This window comes from Microtus ochrogaster, chromosome 6, assembly GCF_000317375.1.
Source record: "Microtus ochrogaster isolate Prairie Vole_2 chromosome 6, MicOch1.0, whole genome shotgun sequence".
NCBI classification, from domain to species: Eukaryota; Metazoa; Chordata; class Mammalia; order Rodentia; family Cricetidae; genus Microtus; species Microtus ochrogaster.
Window position 1 is genome coordinate 22,939,908 of NC_022013.1, and position 19,451 is coordinate 22,959,358.

At 43.6% G+C, this 19,451-nt stretch overlaps 1 protein-coding gene across 2 annotated transcripts in view; it reads left to right on the forward strand.

Annotated features, from left to right (window-relative positions):
• The window catches only part of Dstyk (dual serine/threonine and tyrosine protein kinase), a 48,264-nt gene that overhangs the window by 25,224 nt on the left and 3,589 nt on the right, over positions 1-19,451 (forward strand). For both annotated transcript variants that reach the window (XM_026779755.1, XM_005348341.3), the window contains exons 3-11: positions 4,896-5,559; positions 11,869-12,101; positions 12,992-13,075; positions 13,993-14,169; positions 14,788-14,917; positions 15,285-15,441; positions 15,804-15,936; positions 17,299-17,412; positions 19,054-19,168. In XM_026779755.1, coding sequence (XP_026635556.1) covers positions 4,896-5,559; positions 11,869-12,101; positions 12,992-13,075; positions 13,993-14,169; positions 14,788-14,917; positions 15,285-15,441; positions 15,804-15,936; positions 17,299-17,412; positions 19,054-19,168 — 1,807 coding nt within the window. The remainder of the gene's footprint in view (positions 1-4,895; positions 5,560-11,868; positions 12,102-12,991; positions 13,076-13,992; positions 14,170-14,787; positions 14,918-15,284; positions 15,442-15,803; positions 15,937-17,298; positions 17,413-19,053; positions 19,169-19,451) is intronic.

Here is a 19,451-nt window from a genome sequence, read left to right on the forward strand (position 1 = left end):
CAAGACAGAGTTTTTCTGTATAGCTCTGGCTGCCCTGGAACTAGCTCTGTAGACCAGGCTGGCCTCAAACGCACAGAGATCTGCCTGCCTCTGCTTCCTGAGTGCTGGGATTAAAGGCGTGTGCCACCACTGCCCGCTCTTCCTGTTCTCTTAAAGAGGGTGTCAGTCTTATGTATGGACTTGGCAATTTTCACTGATGGTTTCCTTAGGCACAAAGGGGTCCTTGAGGAAAACCTGAAAATGTTTACGATTTAACTAAATAAAATTATTCTGAAAAAAATTAGATGAAATATATCTTTTATTTATTCTTTGACAATTTCATATGAGTGTAAATAATGTATTTTCATCATTTCTATCCTAACTCTTCCCCTCTCACTCTTCCTAGGCGCCTAATATGTCCCCATCTCAACTTCATGTGTCCACCTCCCACCCCCATTTTTTATAATCCATTTAGTCCAATTAATGCTGCCTGTTGGAATGTTGACTGGTCTTGTTGATTTGACCCTGTGTGGATAACTAAAGCTTCAGTGAGTGCATGAGTATACTGGCCATGTCTTCCAGAAGATGGCAGTTCTACCCCCTTTTCTACAATGTTCCTTAAGCCTTGATACACGTGGAGCTTTAATAGATATGCTATGTCTGGCCCAGTCACATATCTCAGCATTTTGACCAGCTATGAGTTGCTTAGTTAATTACTGGCCACTACAGGGAGAAGCTTGTTTGGCTAAGGTTGAGGTCAGCAGTTTGACCACATGGTTAGTTAGCAAGGCAGCAGTAGGTGTTTCCCTCCTACGGCCTGTGACCTCCCAGGCTTCGGCTTTTGGTCAGGTTTACAGTACCAGCTATAAATTCCCTCAAATGAAAAATTTCCAGATAATACTTAGATTTTGAATATTTTGCTTTCTTCTTATAATAAAATCGGTTCTATCTTTCTACAATGTCTGGGGGCTGGAGTGTAGCCCAGTTGGTAGAGTGCCTGCCTACCACATAGGAAGCCCTGGGTCTAGTCTTTAGCACTGCGTAAGGAAAGCATGGCGATGCATGTCTGTGATGTAGCATTTGGGTAGAGGCAGGAGGATCAGGAGTTCAAGGTTCTTCTTGACAACACAGCAAGTTTGAGGCCAAACTGGGATACATGAAATCCTATCTCAGAGCGGGAGTGTATACACTTAGAGGAGCTGTGGTTAAAACAAAACAAAACAAAAACTACATGTAATTTATGTAGTGTATGAGCCAGAGAGATGGCCCAGTAGGTGAAAGAAAGTCCAAATTCAATCTGGAGTCTACCACAAGCCTGAGTGCCGCCAGCATTTGCATCCAGCACTCCTACAGCGAGATGGAGAACTGAGTGGACCAGTTACCCGGAGTGTGCAGCACGGCAGCCGAAACTAGAGTTTGCCTCACAATAACGAAGAAGGAACCAACTCCTGAAGAGTCCTCTGACCCCATCATACAAATACCAGGCTCCCTCTTCTCGTTCTCCTCTCCCTCTGGTCCTGAGGACTCTTCAGTCTTTTTCTCACGGTTACTTGTGACTTTGCTGTGGTATTTATGCAGTTGTGTATTCTAATCTAAACCTTGAAATCTTATGAACCAGCTTTTTGAAGATGCTTACCTGAAGGGACTGCTCTCATCCCAGCATGTGTAAGTCAGGGCAGTAAGAGGCTGTCCCGGACAGCAGGATGAGAGCCAGGCATGGTTTCCACCTAGAATACACTCCCTGCGTTTGTGGGAGAGATGAAACAGCAGACTCCTCTTGATCTGGGCTTGGGTAAGGAGTGGATAGACTTATGTAGTTTGCTCAAATTGCAAATGAGATGCTAAAAGGCTCAGATTTCTCGGAGCTCAAGTGACTAAAGTATTATGTGACTTACCTGGAAATAAAGTTTAGGGTTTTGTTTTGTTTTATTTTTTTCTGCTGGGGGTAGGAAGTGGGGTGAAATTTGTTTCAAGACAGGTTTTCTTTGTATAACCCTGACTGTCTTGGAACTCACTGTATAGACCAGGCTGGCCTCCAACTCAGAGAACTGACTGCCTCTGTCTCTTGAATGCTGGGTTTAAAGGTGTGCACCATTACTGACGGGCAAGTTTAGTTTTTTGCTGGCAAGAAAGTGAGAAACTTTGTGCTTTTTTTTCTAAGGTTTATTTTGTATACAGTATTCGGCCTGTATGTATGCCTGCATGTATGCCTGCATACCAGAAGAGGGTACCAGATCTCACTTGTAGATGGTTGTGAGTCACCATATGGTTACTGGGAATTGAACTCAGGACCTCTGGAAGAGCAGCCAATGCTCTTAACCTCTGAGTCATCTCTCTAGCCTGAACTTCGTGCTTTGTTAAAAAACAAAAACATAGTATAAACATGTATCAGTGCTGATAGAAGACAGGTACTAGATAGATAAATAGGCTAGCTTTCTCTGACTTCTCGTGTCTAGAGAAGGCTATTAAAGAGGGGGATATCTCAGGATTTCATTTTAAAATACATTTTGTCAAATATAGATACCTTCACAGCAGGCAAGACGGCTTAGTATGTGTACCTTTGGGGCTGGTAGTGTGGGCGTGCGCGCGCGCACACACACACACACACACACACACACACACACAGAGTAAAATGTAAAAAGAAGAAAGTTGCTTCCAGCCCAGAATAATAGTACAAGCCTGTAAAACAGGCACCTGGGAGGTAGAAGGTGGATCAAGAGTTCAAAGCTAGTATTGGCTACATAGCAAGTAGCAAGTCTGAGGGCACATGACTACGTAAGAGAGACCCTGTCAAAAAACAAAACCAAACCAAAACAGAAACAACAAACTTAAGTTTCAAATAAATGTTCAGTCTGGCAGTTGTCAAGGACTTAAACCTGAACAGATACCGGATGAATTCTCTTAGAGCTTTGTAAGATATATTCTGTAAGTTAACTCTGCAGGAAGGCTTGGTTTGAGTTTGTAGATCTCTGAAGGCAACAGGAACTGTGTACTTATGAACACAGCTGATGACTGGCCAGAGTCCCCACTCATACCTTTGTGACAGTTTCAGAGAGATGAGGAGCACCAGTACACTGGATAGAAATATATGCTCAGGAGAGAGAGAAAACAAAAGCAGAAACTACAGAATAGGAAAAAGGCCATGGAGGGTTTATTTCAAAACCAAAGGGCTTTCTGGAAAGTTCTGTACAAATTTGGGAGTATCAGTTGCGACGAAGTCTGTTATGTGTGACAGACCATCACACACACAGATGTGTAGGCAAGCAGGTTAATTCCTCCTCACATGGGCAGCTAGGGTCAGGCTTCCCGTTTGTTACTGCTTTTGTTTTTGAGACAGGGTCTCTCTACATAGCCCTGGCTGTGAACTCACTCTGTATACTAGACTGACTGCCTGCTGAGTGCTGGGATTAAAGGTGTGTGCCACCACACTCTCTCTCTTTTGGCGTCTACCTGTGAGTTTGCCTAAGGCAGCTACATGCAGCTGCTACTCTGTCATGTCCTTATGCAGAAGGAAGATGGGCAAGGCCAAAAGGCATGCTTCCTGCTAGAACCCATCAGTTCTGTTTTTCATTTTCTCTTGCCTTACCCCAATTTCCCCAAAATATAAAAGCTAAATATTAGATTGGAGAGCCTTATTATCTGCCATACCAAGTGATCATAATTGTGAGTGTATGTGTGTGCATGCATGTGGCATAGAATTGCGTGTGCAAGCTCACACACATGCAGAACCAGAGCAGGACTTTCACTATTGCTCTTCACCATATTGCCTTGAGACAGGATCTCTTGCTGAGCCAGGGGGCTCCTGTGGCCATTTCTGGATCTCTATGCAGCTGCTAGGAATGGACTCAGATCCCAAGCTTGTGCCCACATACGCAGTGAGCACATGCCTATATTCCTCATGGTATCACCACAGTGTAACCTCACTGAGCCTTTGGGATATCTGCAGAGTCCTGGAAAATGACAGAAATGTTTGGTGACTTTGGCTACCAGTTTGCAGAATGATTTCTTGGTTCAACAACTGATTGTACTGTGGATTTACTGTGCTAGATATTGGCATTCTAATAGTGAGTAAGTAAATATGGCCTCTTCCTTCAAAGGATTTATAGGCTAACAGGGAACAGCATCTTCTCTTCCCTTTTCTTCCTTTCCTTCCCCCTTCTATTTCTTCCTCTCCTCCTCTTTCCTGTCTTCTCTTCATTTTTTTCTCACTTCTCTTTTCTTTATTTTTCTTCCCTCTCCCTCTCTTTCCTTCTCTTTCTTCTGAGATAGGGTTTCCCCAGGTTCCGGTACAGGTTGGCCTGGAACTCACTGTGTGTCCCAGGTGGCATATGCCACTACATATGTCTAAACAATATGGGTTTCAGATAAGTCATCTATGAATGTTTTGAATGCAGATAAGGAGAGACAGAGTGCCAGGGACCCTGTAACTTACAGGAGAGACTGTAAGGTATGATGACATGCTTTACAACCAATGTTTAAAGGCTGCTGGTGCTAGCCCGGCTGGCAGGTGGGGATGGAGATGTGAGTGGAAGGCAAGAGGGAGAATACAGGATTACCCCGTCTGAGAGTTGCCCTAAGAACTCTTTTGTCTTACACTATTGCCCCCTTTTCATGGGGAATCAATAGGACTTTATAAGCATCAAAGGAAGGCAGGTCCTGTTCTTTTAATCTGAAATGGCTGAAGGGACTGCCATCCTTTCTACTTATATTTTCTCTGTCTAGATGAATGCTTGTTTTTGCAGGTCACAGAAGGGGGTATTAGGAACCAAGGAAGTAGGTGGACAAGTGACTAGGGTAAAATGAAGTCCAGTTGCTCCGTTATTCGTCCGGATTTTGGTCTTAGTGTAGATTAGACTCAAGGGAAGCAAGGATTGGTTCCCACCCTGAAGTACTGATCTGACCCCTTCTCCTTCTAGGAAGTGGATATTGTGGTGGCCCCGTGCCACAGCCACCGGCCTGCGGTAGATGTTCTGGGTGACTTGGCGAATGATTTCTTGCCTGTGATAACCTACGCACTTCACAAAGATGAACTCTCTGAGAGGGACGAGCAAGAGCTTCAGGAAATCAGAAAGTATTTCTCCTTTCCTGTGTTCTTTTTCAAAGCACCCAAGCTGGAGATTATGGACTCCCCCAGCGGGCGAGCAGAGAGTGAACGGTCACCACTGTATCGACAGCTGTTGGACCTGGGCTATCTGAGCGGCAGTCACAGGAACTGTGGAGCCCCTGACGAGGACAGCAAAGCTCAGAGCATGTTGGTGGAGCAAAGTGAGAAGCTGAGACAATTGAGTACATTTTCTCACCAGCTGCTACAGGCCCGCTTAGTGGATGCAGCCAAGGCCCTGAACGTGGTGCACTGCCGCTGTCTTGACATCTTTATTAACCAGGCTTTTGACATGCAACGGGACCTACAGATCACTCCTAAACGTCTAGAATATACTAGAAAAAAGGAGAATGAATTGTATGAATCGTTGATGAATATTGCCAACCGAAAGCAGGAGGAAATGAAGGACATGATTGTTGAGACACTTAACACCATGAAAGAGGAACTTCTGGATGATGCTGCCAACATGGAGTTTAAAGGTAGGTTCTAGAGCTTAGAGGGGTGCTGGGACTGCAGAGGCCTCTGATTCTTTTTTTTTTTTTTTTTTAAATAACTGCATCTTTTAATGGCAGTAATACAATTACTGGGTTTCAGGATTAAGAGACCTCATGAGGGAAGGCAGGTGAGGTTTCTGGAAAACAGATACTGAGTACAAAAGGGGGTGGGGGAGCCATGCCACAATCATTGTAAAAATACAGTATGTTACATACATATTTGCACCATCGACTTTCAACTCGGAAATGCTATTTACACTTTTGTTACACTCCTGTTTAGAGAACAAGTTTTCTCTAAAAGTGTGGTCTGCTGGTGAGTGGGATTCAGGCAGTTTCCTTGTCCCATTGAGGGTCTTCGTCTGACTATTCCAAGAGGAGGAATAGTTCGTCTCACCACAGATTTCAGATTTAAAAATTCATTTAATTTCTTTAACAAAAGAAAAACTTTCTTTTTCAAATGTAGACCAGGCTGGCTTTAAACTCATGATCCTCCTGCCTCTGCCTCCTGAGTGCTGGGATGACAGGTAGGCATTACCACGCCTGGCTTTTACAAAAGAGAACTTTCAGAGGGGTGGGGTGGGATCCAGACACTGTCACACTGCACTCTTCCTATCCTACACTTACCACGGCCCCAGTCTAGGAGACCAAGGCTGGAGTCCAAAGACAAATCTCATTGACGACTGTTTAAGAAAACAAAACAAAAACAAAACAAAAAACACAAAGACAAACAAAACCAATCTGATCTTGGTGTACTGACGCCACAGGGTGTTATCCCAATGGGGCACAAGCCCCTCCCACCCTGGCTTCAGGCCCTAAACTGTTTTGAAGGAATTTCTTTTTGGGTTGTGGATGGTATGGGGGGGCGGTGACAGATGGGTATGTGGGAGCCTATCTCCCTCTGAGGTGTGTCAGGTCTCCTTATCAAAAGGAAGCAGCTGGGCCAAGAGACTCAGTATAGAAAAGGCAGGCTACAAGAAAGCAGACCTCTAGGGCTTGGCGAGTGACCCAGAGGCAGAATGGCCTGCAGCAGGTCTCACCCAATTCCCTGATCCATTCTTGGGGATGTGATCACAGGAAATCAACCCTGGGGCTCTGGACAAGGCCAGACCTAGGGTAGCTAGTGGGGGAAGCTGTGGCACTGCCTCCGCCAACTGGGATCTGGCAGATGCCTTAGGCCTCCTCATCCCAAGGTTCCTTTCCTAGAAAGGACCAACACACCACTTTGATCCCAGACTCTACTGTTTCCTCATGTCCCCTATTGGAAAGCACCCACTAATCCAACACCGCAACAGACAGCTGATGCCCTGCTTCTGTTGGCTTGGGAGGGAAAAGCAAACAGAAAAGTACTCTCCAGGGGCAGGGCTAAGGCGCATGAAAGCAGCTAGCAGACACACTTTGCCAGGGCCACCCTTGGCCTCCCTCCTCAGGAGTCTGGCAGATGGCCACACCAGAGATCCTGGATCTGTCTTATGGGTCAGGCCAGTGACACTGGGCAGGTAATATTGAGGGAGAATGCTCTGAGGGACTGCCTTACCCCTCCCAGGCCTACAGGCTGCAGGTCTGTCTCACCAAGAGTCTTCTGGAGGACTAGAGGGTATCACTTTCAGGACAAACCCTGGACAGAGGATGTGGGATGCACAGGCCTGAGCAGGTCAGGGCCAGGACCTTTCTCTCCTTTGGACATTTTCTCACTTCACTTTTGCTTTGTCTTGAAGCAGGCTGTTATAGGCTGAAGAGAGGAGGCCTCTGATTCTTTGAGCTAGAAATTGAATACCCTGATTCTTTTTAAATTACTTTATTTATTTATGTACATCAGTATTTTGCCTGCATGTATGTCTGTATGAGGGTATCAGATCCTCTGAAACTGGAGTTATATATTGTGAGCTGTCATTCTAGGAATTGAACCAGGGTCCTCTGGAAGAGCAGCCAGTGCTTTTAACCTTCGAGCCATCTCTCCAGCTCCCATGTCTTGATTCTTAAGGTCCAGCAAGAGGACACCTGTCTTAGTTAGGGTTTCTATTGCTGTGAAGAGACACCATGACCATGACCATGGCAACTCTTAGAAAGGAAAACATTTAATAGGGGCTGACTTACTGTTTCAGAGGTTTAGTCCATTATTGTCATGGTGGGACATGGTGGCATGCAGGCAGACATGGTGCTGGAGGAGCTCAGAGTTCTGTGTCTTGATTTGCAAGCAGCAGGAGTGTCTGTTCACACTGGGCGTAGCTTGAGCATATGAGACCTCAAAGCCTACTCCTCAGTGACACACTTCCTCCAAGAAGGCCACACCTCCTAATAGTGCCATTCCCTAGGAGCATATTGGGACCAACTATATTCAGACTACCACAGAGCAAAGGTCAAAGTACAGCATAGTAAAATTCTTCAAGCAGTTCTTCTCAGGAGTACAGGGACGCAGACAGAAGGTGGGGAATAGACAACACTAAGGATGAATTTAGGAAAAGGTAAGCTCGTGGCTTAGGAAGGAATCATAGCGAATCTTAAGTCCATGAGAGCAAAAGAGGCCACCTCATCTAAATAATTAAGGTATTGTGTTGCTTTTTGTCCCATGATCTTATTTTAGCTTCAGGCTGCTCCTGAAATCCAGCTCAGGAAAATTTCCAAGAGCATGTTTAGCTTTCCTAGCAGTCTCTCATCCACCACGAATAACAAAATGGGGGAAGCCATCAGTCAGGGCTTTTGGTGTCTGAATTCTCGATGCTGCTGACTCTCCATGCATGAGCATTAGCTCTACCGCATAGTAGCTAAAACGACACTGTTTTCAGTCACTCCTGACATTCTCAGTTACGAGTACGTATGCACATCAGGAGTGCTCAGACCGTGAAAGCCACTTTAGACTTTGTCGGTGCTGTGTGTGTTAGAATCTTCACTAGATAGGTGCTGCTTATTTTCATTGTTTAGATGAGGCAATAAAAAGGCTTAAAAGGGTTAAGCAATTTTGCCAAAGGTCCTACAACTAGTAAATAATAGAGGCAGAATATGAACTGAGACAGTCTAATTCTTGAGTGTGTGTGTTAACATGGTCTCACTGTGTAGTCCTGGATGTCCTAGAATTCACTATGTAAGTCAGGCTGGCCTCAAACTCACAAAGATCCACTTGCCTTGGTTCCCTGAGTGCTGGGATTAAAGAAATGCACTGCCACACCCAGTCCTTGAGCCCATATTTTATAATTCAGTGCTTTTCTGCTTAAACCAGCCATTCTCAGCATGTGAGTTGTGATCCTTTTGGGGGCTGAATGACTCTTTCACAGGGGTCACATATCAGATATTTACATTATGATTCATAACAGTAGCAAAATTACAATTATGAAGTAGCAATGAAAAATTTCATAGTTGGGGATCACCAACCACATCATGAGGAACTGCATTAAAGGGTCATTGGGAAGGTTGAGAACCTCTGGCTTAAACTGCTCTAAGTTACTGATACCTGCTTCATCCTGCTCCCCAGTTTCAAATCCTCAGCATGTGCTGTGTTGTCTTTTCCCCTGAATTCCCTTGTTTAAAGAGTTGTCAAGTACCCATGAGTTCCTTGCACTTCATATCTACCCATGCTTTGCTTTTCTGTATATTTTTTTGCGACAGGATTTCATTGTATAACCCAGGCTGGCTTTAAACTTACACTCCTCCTGCCTCAGCCTCTTTAAGTGTTGGAATATAAGCATTCAAAACACTCCTGGTTCTACTCCTGTCTTCTTTAGTCTGTGTGAAGTATTTTTACCCAATCAGTCTCCTAGCTTGTTTCTTTCTTTTTTACTTCATCTTTATTGGCTTCCTGTTCCACAGACCAGTACCAAGAACCCCAATCTAGTCTGAGATCTCCCAAAGCCTTTATCAACTGTGCCAACCATACTTTCCATTCTCACCTTCCTGTAGTTTTAACTGGGTTGGTTTTAACTGCTTGATACCCTCCATACAGTCCCTAAACCTTTTCTTTGCGTGTGTCCTGCCTCAAATCCGAAATATCTTTTATTTTTCTGGGAATTTTTCCAAGTCCAACCACCCTTTAAATGCCACATTTTGTAAGGTCATTAGTTCTGCCATCTGCTGCCAGCTGCACTCATTTGTGCCCCCCCCCCACATTTCACTAACGTCTGTCATCTTTTGCTTTCTTTTAGTATATACTTCTGTGTACTGAAATGCCAGAGTTAAAGAATATGAACTTGAAGTTATTCATCATCTTATACCTTGCATCAAAACCAAAGAATCTCCTTTTTTTTTTTCCTTCCTCCCTCTCTTCTCTCTTTTTTCAGTAAAAATGAATAGAGATGTATCTTTGGTGGCTGAGAAATGTTCATTTCAGTGGAAGTTCTAGAGTCCTCTGAACACTTCACTAAGTACCCTGGATCATCAGTGCTGGCATGGTACCCACAAGATGACAGCTGGCCAGAGCAGCAGGGTTAGGTGACAGTGTAATGTTGGGTTGTACTGTGGAAGGTATACCACGTTTAGTGCCTTTGGTACAATGTTTAGTGCCTTTGATGCAATGTTTAGCTTAAACAGATGTTGGAATAACTGGAGCTAGTAGACCAAATGTCTGACGCTGCTTACTTGTAGATCTGTGAATCCACGTACTTAAATAGCTACATATTGGGTGCAATTTCATATCTCGTTCTTGTGTTGTTTTGAGTCCTTTCTGAGTATGTTTGAAGCAATAACAAATTGATTTAAGAGCAAGCTTGCACATAGTCTGGTAGGACCAGATTTCTGTTGATATTTGTCTTTAAATAAAAGTCAGTCATGTATGCTGGGCAACAGGATGTACATACTTTAGGAAATATTTATGTTTTAATCTAGGTGTGGTGGCATATGCCTGTACTCCCAGCTCTCAGAGAAGAGGCAGAAGAGTAGTAGGTGTGAGGTCAGCCTGGGCTATGTATGGAATTACATGTCAAAATTTTTTTCTTGTTTTATGTAAGGACTGAGAGATCAGCTCCCAGTCCCTACCCAGGGTTTCAAAGGAGAAATGTTTCTCAGGAGTGGGGAAAATGAAAGATTTCTATACTAATTTCACTCACTTGATCTGAAGGTCATTTTCTTTATTTCTTCTTTAATTCTAATTCTCTTGTCCTAATTGCCTATAATTTCTTATTTCTAATTTTCTGTTCCAATTCTTTATTCTTTTACATCCTTATTCTTATTCCTATACATTCTACATTCTTATTACTTCTCTGTTACAAATTCCCAAGCATACACACACACACACACACACACACACACACACACACACACACACACACATATGTATCCAAGGATAGAGAACAGACCTTTAAGTGTTTTATAGTCCACCTATAACAATAGATACAGTTATGAAACATATTTTAGTATGTTTCTGTTCATCAAAATTATAAAGATAAATGAGAAGTCATCTTCCTGACCATCCACAAATGCATGTGCCCATAAGATTGAGATGTAATCATGAGATTATATGTATACATTTCATGAAAATGCATGGTGATGGGGAGCTACCATAGCTGTTATTGCACAAGTGAAATCACAGATGACAGCAACAGTTTTCAGAGAACCATTTGTCTGGTGGGTTGGCATCTGAACTATCAATTGCTATAAGCTGTAATTATGTCATGACCTGTAATAGCTTGTGACAATTGCTCTGACAGTTAGCTGGGCAGTGGTGGCGCGTGCCTTTAATCCCAGCACTCGGGAGGCAGAGGCAGGAGGATCTCTGAGTTCGAAGTCAGCCTGGTCTACAGAGCTAGTTCCAGGACAGGCTCCAAAGCTACAGAGAAACCCTGTCTTGAAAAATAAAAAAAAAAAAAAGATCCTAGATTTGAAACAAGTGAGGTTTATGCTCAAATTCTAGCTGTATTGCTTCTTGACTGCACATCTTCTTTCCCAATGCCTACTTTGTCTTATCCCTGAGGCTATTTCCTAATCTATAGAATATATCCATTAGTATCTATTAACAAAGGTACTGTGAAAATGAAGTTAGATTACCTATATACAGTGCTTACTATTGTGACTTTCACATAGTTTCCACTGAGGGAATGGTGTTCTTCTCCTCCTGTAACTGAATCCTAAAAGCTACTAAGATCAATAGACTTGTTTTAGACATAACTGCTCATTTTCATGACCTTATTTAATATAAGTGGTTGAGCATCACCTGGCTTTTGATCTTACTATGATTCAGAATTTGACAACCAACTCTATCTTTTCATAGCCGCCATCATGGTAGTTCACCAGTGATGACTTGGGAGATGCCTTATTTAGTGTGTCTGCACCTTTCCTTCACTGCTAACTAGTGTATCTCTGCCTCTGTAGATGTCATTGTCCCTGAGAATGGAGAAACAGTGGGCACCAGAGAGATCAAATGCTGCATCCGGCAGATCCAAGAGCTCATCATCTCCAGGCTCAATCAGGCGGTGGCCAACAAGCTGATCAGCTCAGTGGATTACCTACGGGAAAGCTTTGTTGGGACCCTGGAACGGTGTCTGCAGAGCCTTGAAAAATCACAGGATGTCTCAGTTCATATTACCAGCAATTATCTCAAACAGGTATGAAAAGAATGGTTTCTAAGATACTGTGTCACAGATAACAGGTAGAATAATTTACACACAAGCCCAACTTCACATTAGCCAAGGATTTCCCTTTGAAACAGTCTACTTGAAATTACATTTTGTTTTCCTACAATATGACTACTGCCTGGGGGAGGTACTTATAAGTTGTAAATTTACAGTTGATAAAAATGAATAGAAGGCTAGGCGATGGTGGTGGTACACGCCTTTAATCCCAGCGCTCAGAGGCAGAGGCAGGTGATCTCTGAGTTCAAAGCCAGCCTAATCTACAGAGCTCCAAAGCTACACAGAGAAACCCTGTGTCAAAATCAAAAAAAAAAAAAAAAGAAAGTAAAAGAGGTGATGAACTTTAGTTAACTCTGTATATGTTTAGGGATAAATTTGCAAGCCTTCAGATTGGACTGTAATTCTTTGGTTTGGGCAGGCAGAAGGTAGGAGTGATGCACATGTAGCCAAGACTGGCCTGGCTTTTAACTTGCTATTTTGGTCAAGGTTGGTCTTGAACTGTTATTCTTCTGCCTCTGCCTCCCAAGTGCTGTGTCTGGCTCAACGGTGTGTGTGTGTGTGTGTGTGTGTGTGTGTGTGTGTGTGTGTGAGAGAGAGAGAGAGAGAGAGAGAGAGAGAGAGAGAGAGAGAAAGACAGAGACAGAGACAGAGACAGACAGACAGACAGGGTCTTTTACTCTCTAGAACATTTGGCTGAGAACTTGCTATCTAGAACAGAGTGGCCTCAAAGAGACCCGCCTTACTCTTCCTCCCAGGTACAGGGATTAAAGGTATATATATACCACTACACCCAGCTCGGACTTGTTCTTGGAGTTGTTGAGAAATGACTATCTGCATGTGTTCCTTCACGTGTTCTCTTTCAGATCTTAAATGCCGCTTATCATGTTGAAGTCACATTTCACTCTGGGTCCTCAGTTACAAGGATGCTTTGGGAACAAATCAAGCAGGTGAGTGTTCCTCAGAGAATTATTTCAATCCATATTGGGCTCACTTACATCTTAGACTCTCCAACAGAACAGATCGTAGAATACGCTGTTAAAGTAGGGTGGCCATTATTTGGTGGTTCTGAAAGAATTCTGTTGTATGCTTGTTCTCAATGAATGACTACCAGTGTTCCCTTTAAGCCCTAAAAAGCCATAGATTTATGTAATACTTGATGAAGCCACAAAGATCCCCCTCACTAGTTGTGTTGTCTTTCTTTTATTCAGCCTAAATGTTTTCTCAGAAGTAGCTATTATTGGGTCTGGGGATATAGCTTGGTGGTAGATGTTTTGCCCAAAATACAAAGGGTCACAGATTTGATTCCCTGGTACCAAAAGAGTAAAAAAGTAAACAACAAAAATCTAGACATTGAGTCAGTCATAGTGGTGCACACCTTTAATCCCAGCATTGAGGAGGTAGAGGCAGGCAGATCTCTATGAGTTGATGGCCTACCTGGGTTTACATAGTAAGTTTTAGGATAGCCAGGCCTATGTAGAAAGACCTGTCTCAAACAACACACACACACACACACACACACACACACACACACACACACACACACACACACACACACTGTTGCCAGGGGCCAAGAGTGTGGTACCTGTCTTAGACTCTCATCTATGTAGAGTTACTACTGCTTCAGAGGAGAGTTAATCCCTGGCCCTAAATAGAACATGTTGAGGGGTGTAAGCATTTCAATTAGGCTTACTGTTCTTTGGTGTTTTCCTCTGGATGAACCCTGGTTTTGAGGTAGATGGGTTCCATAGGCTCCTATGTCAAGGGCTGTTCCTGATGAGCAGGAGCCCAGTGAAGGAGAGGCATTGTTGGAGCTGCCTGGGAGTTCCTGCTTCCTTCAGTGACTTTCCTGTCCTCATCTCGGCAGATCATCCAGCGGATCACATGGGTGAGCCCACCCACCATCACTCTAGAGTGGAAGAGGAAGGTGGCCCAGGAAGCCATCGAGAGTCTCAGTGCCTCCAAGTTGGCCAAGAGCATTTGTAGCCAGTTCCGCACTCGGCTCAATTGTTCTCACGAGGCTTTTGCAGCCTCCTTGAGGCAGGTTGGTATGCAGGAAAGGAGCGAAAGCTGGAATAAGCAGAAAAGATACTCATCTAGAGGGAAGTAATTTGCTCTCTGCTATCCTTATAGTTTTAAAAAATCAGTGTATTTTTTATTCTGTTAAAGAATAATATGTTACAGGAAGTTTCATCACCAAATTTTTCATGTGGATCTTTTTATAACTCTGGGAAAATTAGAGTGAGTGCAGTTAATTTCTTCCCATATAACTGAATGAAAAAGAGCAGAGGAGTACTGACTTTATATAAGCTTATATCATATTTTATAATGAATGACAGAAGAATGACTTTCTAACAATACCAGATCACAATTATATGGTCCTCCTGAGTGTGTGTGTGTGTGTGTGTGTGTGTGTGTGTGTGTGTGTGTGAGAGAGAGAGAGAGAGAGAGAGAGAGAGAGAGGGAGAGGATATGAATAGATATGATTATGTTCTAAGAGGAAAATGACTATTGACTATGCACTATCATTGTATTAAACATGTCATATATATGCTGTTCAGGTCTCACAATTGTTGGCATAAAAAATATATAATTATTTCTATGAATCCGGTGGAGAATCTGAGGTGAGGGACTTGAGTTTTATGTTGTCTTTTTCTCCTAGCTGGAAGCTGGCCACTCTGGGCGGCTGGAGAAAACTGAAGATCTGTGGCTAAAGGTTCGAAAAGACCACGCCCCCCGTCTGGCCCGCCTTTCACTGGAGAGCCGGTCTTTACAGGACGTCTTGCTTCACCGTGAGTCCTTGTTTCTTTCCAAGTGAATTGGAGGGAATGCAGGGACTTCTAGCATTCCTTTACCAAGAATCCCATTGTCCCAGGCTACTACTACCTTGCAAAGCTGCCCCAGCACTTAGTGATGCTTCTGAATTCCTGTTTGGTTCTGTTGCTGGTGTAATATAAATAACAAGATCAAAGTTTATTCAAAGTCATCCAGCTCAGTTACTTCCTACTGGGTTAGAACAACACTTGAGTTTCTCCCCATTGCATGATTGCATGATTACCAACTTCTGGCCTCCAGGCAGGGTTGCACCTAAGAATCTTAAAAAGAATGCCTGGTAAGTTCCTATTCCAGCTGCCTTATTGCTGTCTTTATATCTTATAGGTAAACCTAAATTAGGACAGGAACTAGGCCGGGGCCAGTATGGTGTAGTGTACCTGTGTGACAACTGGGGCGGACACTTCCCTTGTGCCCTCAAGTCAGTTGTTCCTCCTGATGAGAAGCACTGGAATGACCTGGCGTTGGAGTTTCACTACATGAGGTAGGTCTTGGTTTCATTAATCTGGGGAAGACCCAGAGAAGCCAAAGGCTGGCTTTAGTTTTGTATCACAAGCTACAGCATATCTTGTCTCTGTATACCAAGATTTAACGACATTATAACTAGTGTTTGTAGGTTAGGCCAGAAATGCTGTCTTTGCTTAGTTTTCTCATATCACAATTTCTCAGCTCTTCATTCTGTTGTCTTTCTTGTCACTAAGGACTGCAAGTATTGATATCCACGGTTCTCTCCTTGGCGGAGAATAGTTTTCTTTTCCTCTCTCTAGACTTGGACTATGTGTAACTCTGAGGTTCTTTCTTTCTACATCCTGGCATCTGAGTGTGGTGCCTTTCTCCTTCTCCTAGGTCTTTGCCAAAGCACGAGCGATTGGTGGATCTTCACGGTTCGGTCATTGATTACAACTACGGTGGTGGCTCCAGCATCGCGGTCCTGCTTATTATGGAGCGGCTGCACCGGGACCTCTACACGGGGCTGAAGGTGAGGGAGGCAGCCCGGGACTAGGGCCAGCTGGGAGCCGGTTCCTTCCTGGACTTTGTCCTTTCCTGCTGTTTCAGAACTTCTCACTTTCATAGAGATTGTTGGAGTAACCTCATTTACTTCATTATTTCCAGAAAAATGTCAGACATTTTTCAGAATTCACTTTTATCCCAGTATATTTCTGTAATGCTTTTATTCATTACTTTTTAAAAAATTGCTTATTTGGGTTTTTTTGTTTTGTTTTTTGAGACAGGCTCTCACTATGTAGCACTGGCTGGCCTGGAACTCTCCTGTGTAGATTAGGCTGGTCTCTCACTCACAAGAGATCCTCATGCCTCCTCTTCCAGTGCTACGATTAAAGGCATGTGCCCCCAGGCCCAGCTATTTACCACTCTGATGTCCTGTGGTGTGAATGAAAATGTAGATTCTTTAGAAGAATGGAAAGCTTCTTATTATACTTTTGGATAAAGCCAGTTTTTGTTAAGTGAACAAGTATTTATTGATGACTATTTGTGCAAGGTTTGTATTAAGTACTATCAGATTATAGCAAGATGTGTAATTTCCAATCATGTTTAAGAAAATTGTAGTCAATGAGAGAGAGGTGGGGTGGGGTCAGTCATGAAGTCATAAGATCTTGTTATGTGATCTTGATTTTTTTAAAAATTAAACTGGGGTGTGCCACTGAAGAATGACATTTGAGTAAGGGTGAAACTCTCAGCTGAATGCTGAGTTTAAGCTCTCATCTAAAATATTCACAAATAAGGGAATTAGGTTTCTCTTGTCTGTCTCCTGCCTTGGAGCTGAACAGAAGGAGACAGAAGCTGACCTCAGAGGGTCTGGATTCCCCTATATGAGCTTACATGGAGACTTTCAGAAGTAAGGGAGAGAAACGCAGGAATATTTTCAGGAGTCACAGAAATTGGTGAGATGAAGAGACTCCAAGTGGTTTCCTCTTTATCTCAGGAGCACATGAAATTCTTTTATAAATGGGCTAGATCCATTTGAGGATCTTGGAGGAAATTAATTTTTGGAGGAAGCTAATAGGACAGTTTTCGAGTAACTTTAGAATTGGAGCCCATAAAATCAAACCTGGGCTAACCAAGCCTGTGAAAGGAAATCTTCCATGAGACAGTGCCAGAGTCACCCGGATGCTGGGAGTGAGATGCTGCTGGACCTCGGACTTCTGCTTCGGTCTGGGGTGGTCCTGCTGACCAACTGCAGCCTGCAAAGGGCTTCCTTGTGCTTTGTGTTCTACCTGCCTCTCCCAGTCACTGTTCTGCCCCTCCGTGCCACCCTAAGTCATTTAGTCGCTCACAGTTGGTTTCAGTTGGGCTAAGGAGTTGGGCTCTTTTCCCTTCTCAGGCTGGGCTGACCCTGGAGACACGTTTGCAGATAGCTCTGGATGTGGTGGAGGGAATCCGCTTTCTGCACAGCCAGGGGCTTGTGCATCGGGATATCAAACTGAAGAACGTGCTGGTGAGTAAGAGCTCTATTCAGAGAGGGTCCCTGCCTCTGCAGAGGGTCTGTGTAAAAGGCCTTTGATTCTAGGGAAAGACTGCTTGGAAAGCAGGAGCATTTCCATGGTGGGTAGATGGTGTCCTGAATTTCAGCTTAAGGAGCAATTTCAACAGACTACCTGTGTCAAATACTTTTCCCTCCACTTGGGAATTTTTAACTTCATAAAAAAGAGTGGGATAGAGTGGCACTAAAAGCTGGCATAGCGGAAACCCAGCTGCCCTTGTGTCCTATGCTCCTGCCAGGGTGCCCCACTCACAGTCATATTTTCTGTTTCTCTTCCTGCACCATATGAAGGTAATTTGCTGATAACAGTTCACTCCTAAATATGTCAGTGTATCTCTCCTAAGAAAAAGTATCTTCTAAATAATTAAAATGCCATTACCACACTCAAAAAATCTATCATTGATACACTACTGTTATTAACACATACTCTGGGCTGGGTGGTGGTGGCACGTGCCTTTAATCCCAACAGAGACAGAGACAGGTGGATCTCTGTGAGTTCAAGGTCAGCCTGGTCTACAAGAGCTGGTTCCAGGACAGGCACCAAAGCTACAGAGAAAGCCTGTCTTGACAAAACCAAAACCAACCAACCAAACAACAACAACAACAAAAAACATATACTCTGTTATTGTCTCCATTATATCCTGTTGCTCCAAATATAGTCTGTTTGCTGTTTTTTATCTGTTTATTTATTTTGCCTAGGAGCTAATCTAAGGATGCTACAGTATATCTTGTTAAATGCTATTTTAGCCTTCTTCAATCTAGAATAATCTTTGCCTTTTTATGTCATTGGTATTTTTGAGGAGTCCAGGTCTTTGCTATTGTTTAGGGCTTGATCAGAGACGCTAGATGAGAGCTAACATGCATAATGCACCTTAGAAGTCACATTGCATAAGCCATAAGGAGTCTTTTGACAGACTCCTCTTGAAAACATCTATTACAGTCACCGAAATGGCTCAACAAGCTGTGGTACCTGTTATTACATAGTGGAAGGAGAAAACAGACTGCTACAACTTGTCCTCTAATCTATACACACACAAAGTAAATAAATAAAATGTAATTACCTAGGAAAAAGTACCTTCCAGTATCACATGGCAACACCCCATAAAGTTGCAGTTTTAGGGAGAGAAAGATAACTCAAAAATTATTGATAGGAAGCTAAGAGACAATCAGTAGCCAAAGAGGACACATTTATTCTCTAGGATCAATTTCTGCTTATTTGTTTTTGTTGCTGTTCTTTCTCCTATGCTGGGGTAGAGCCAGTGTCTGTGCATGCTGATTTAGGTCTCTGCCACAGAGCCACACCCAGCCCTGGATTAGAGCTTCAAAAATTAAAGAATTACTTCAGCTGACGAGAGGGAGGTCAGGTACCAACATGTTTTCCTCATTTTACAGACCTTCATTACTCATTCTTCCAAGATTATAGTGATCCCAGTGTGGGGATATAAAGGTGAAGAAACAGTCCTTGCTCACATTCGGGGAAGAGGACAGTGACAGGAACGAGTCTGATATAGTAAAGTTGGAGGAAGGACTTATTAAGTACTGCTTTGAGACTGGGTGTGTGGACACAAGGTGACTCTGACCTGCTATTTTTGGCAGCTGGACAAACAAAACCGTGCCAAGATCACTGACTTAGGATTCTGCAAGCCAGAAGCTATGATGTCAGGCAGCATTGTTGGGACACCAATCCATATGGCCCCTGAACTTTTCACAGGTAAGACTAGAGGGCAAAGAGTGGATTTAGCTAGACCCCAGTACTCTGAGTTGGGGTGCTTCCCCTCAGGGTAAATAGTGTGGACAAGTACTGCTGGCAGGTGTGGCCCAGGTAATGAAGAAACCAGAACAGGGAGAGTGAAGAGGTAAAGAAGTGAGAAAGAACGGTGTAAATGAAATGGGAGTTGCCGCTTGCCGGGCGGTGGTGGCGCACGCCTGTAATCCCAGCACTCGGGAGGCAGAGGCAGGCGGATCTCTGTGAGTTTGAGGCCAGCCTGGTCTAC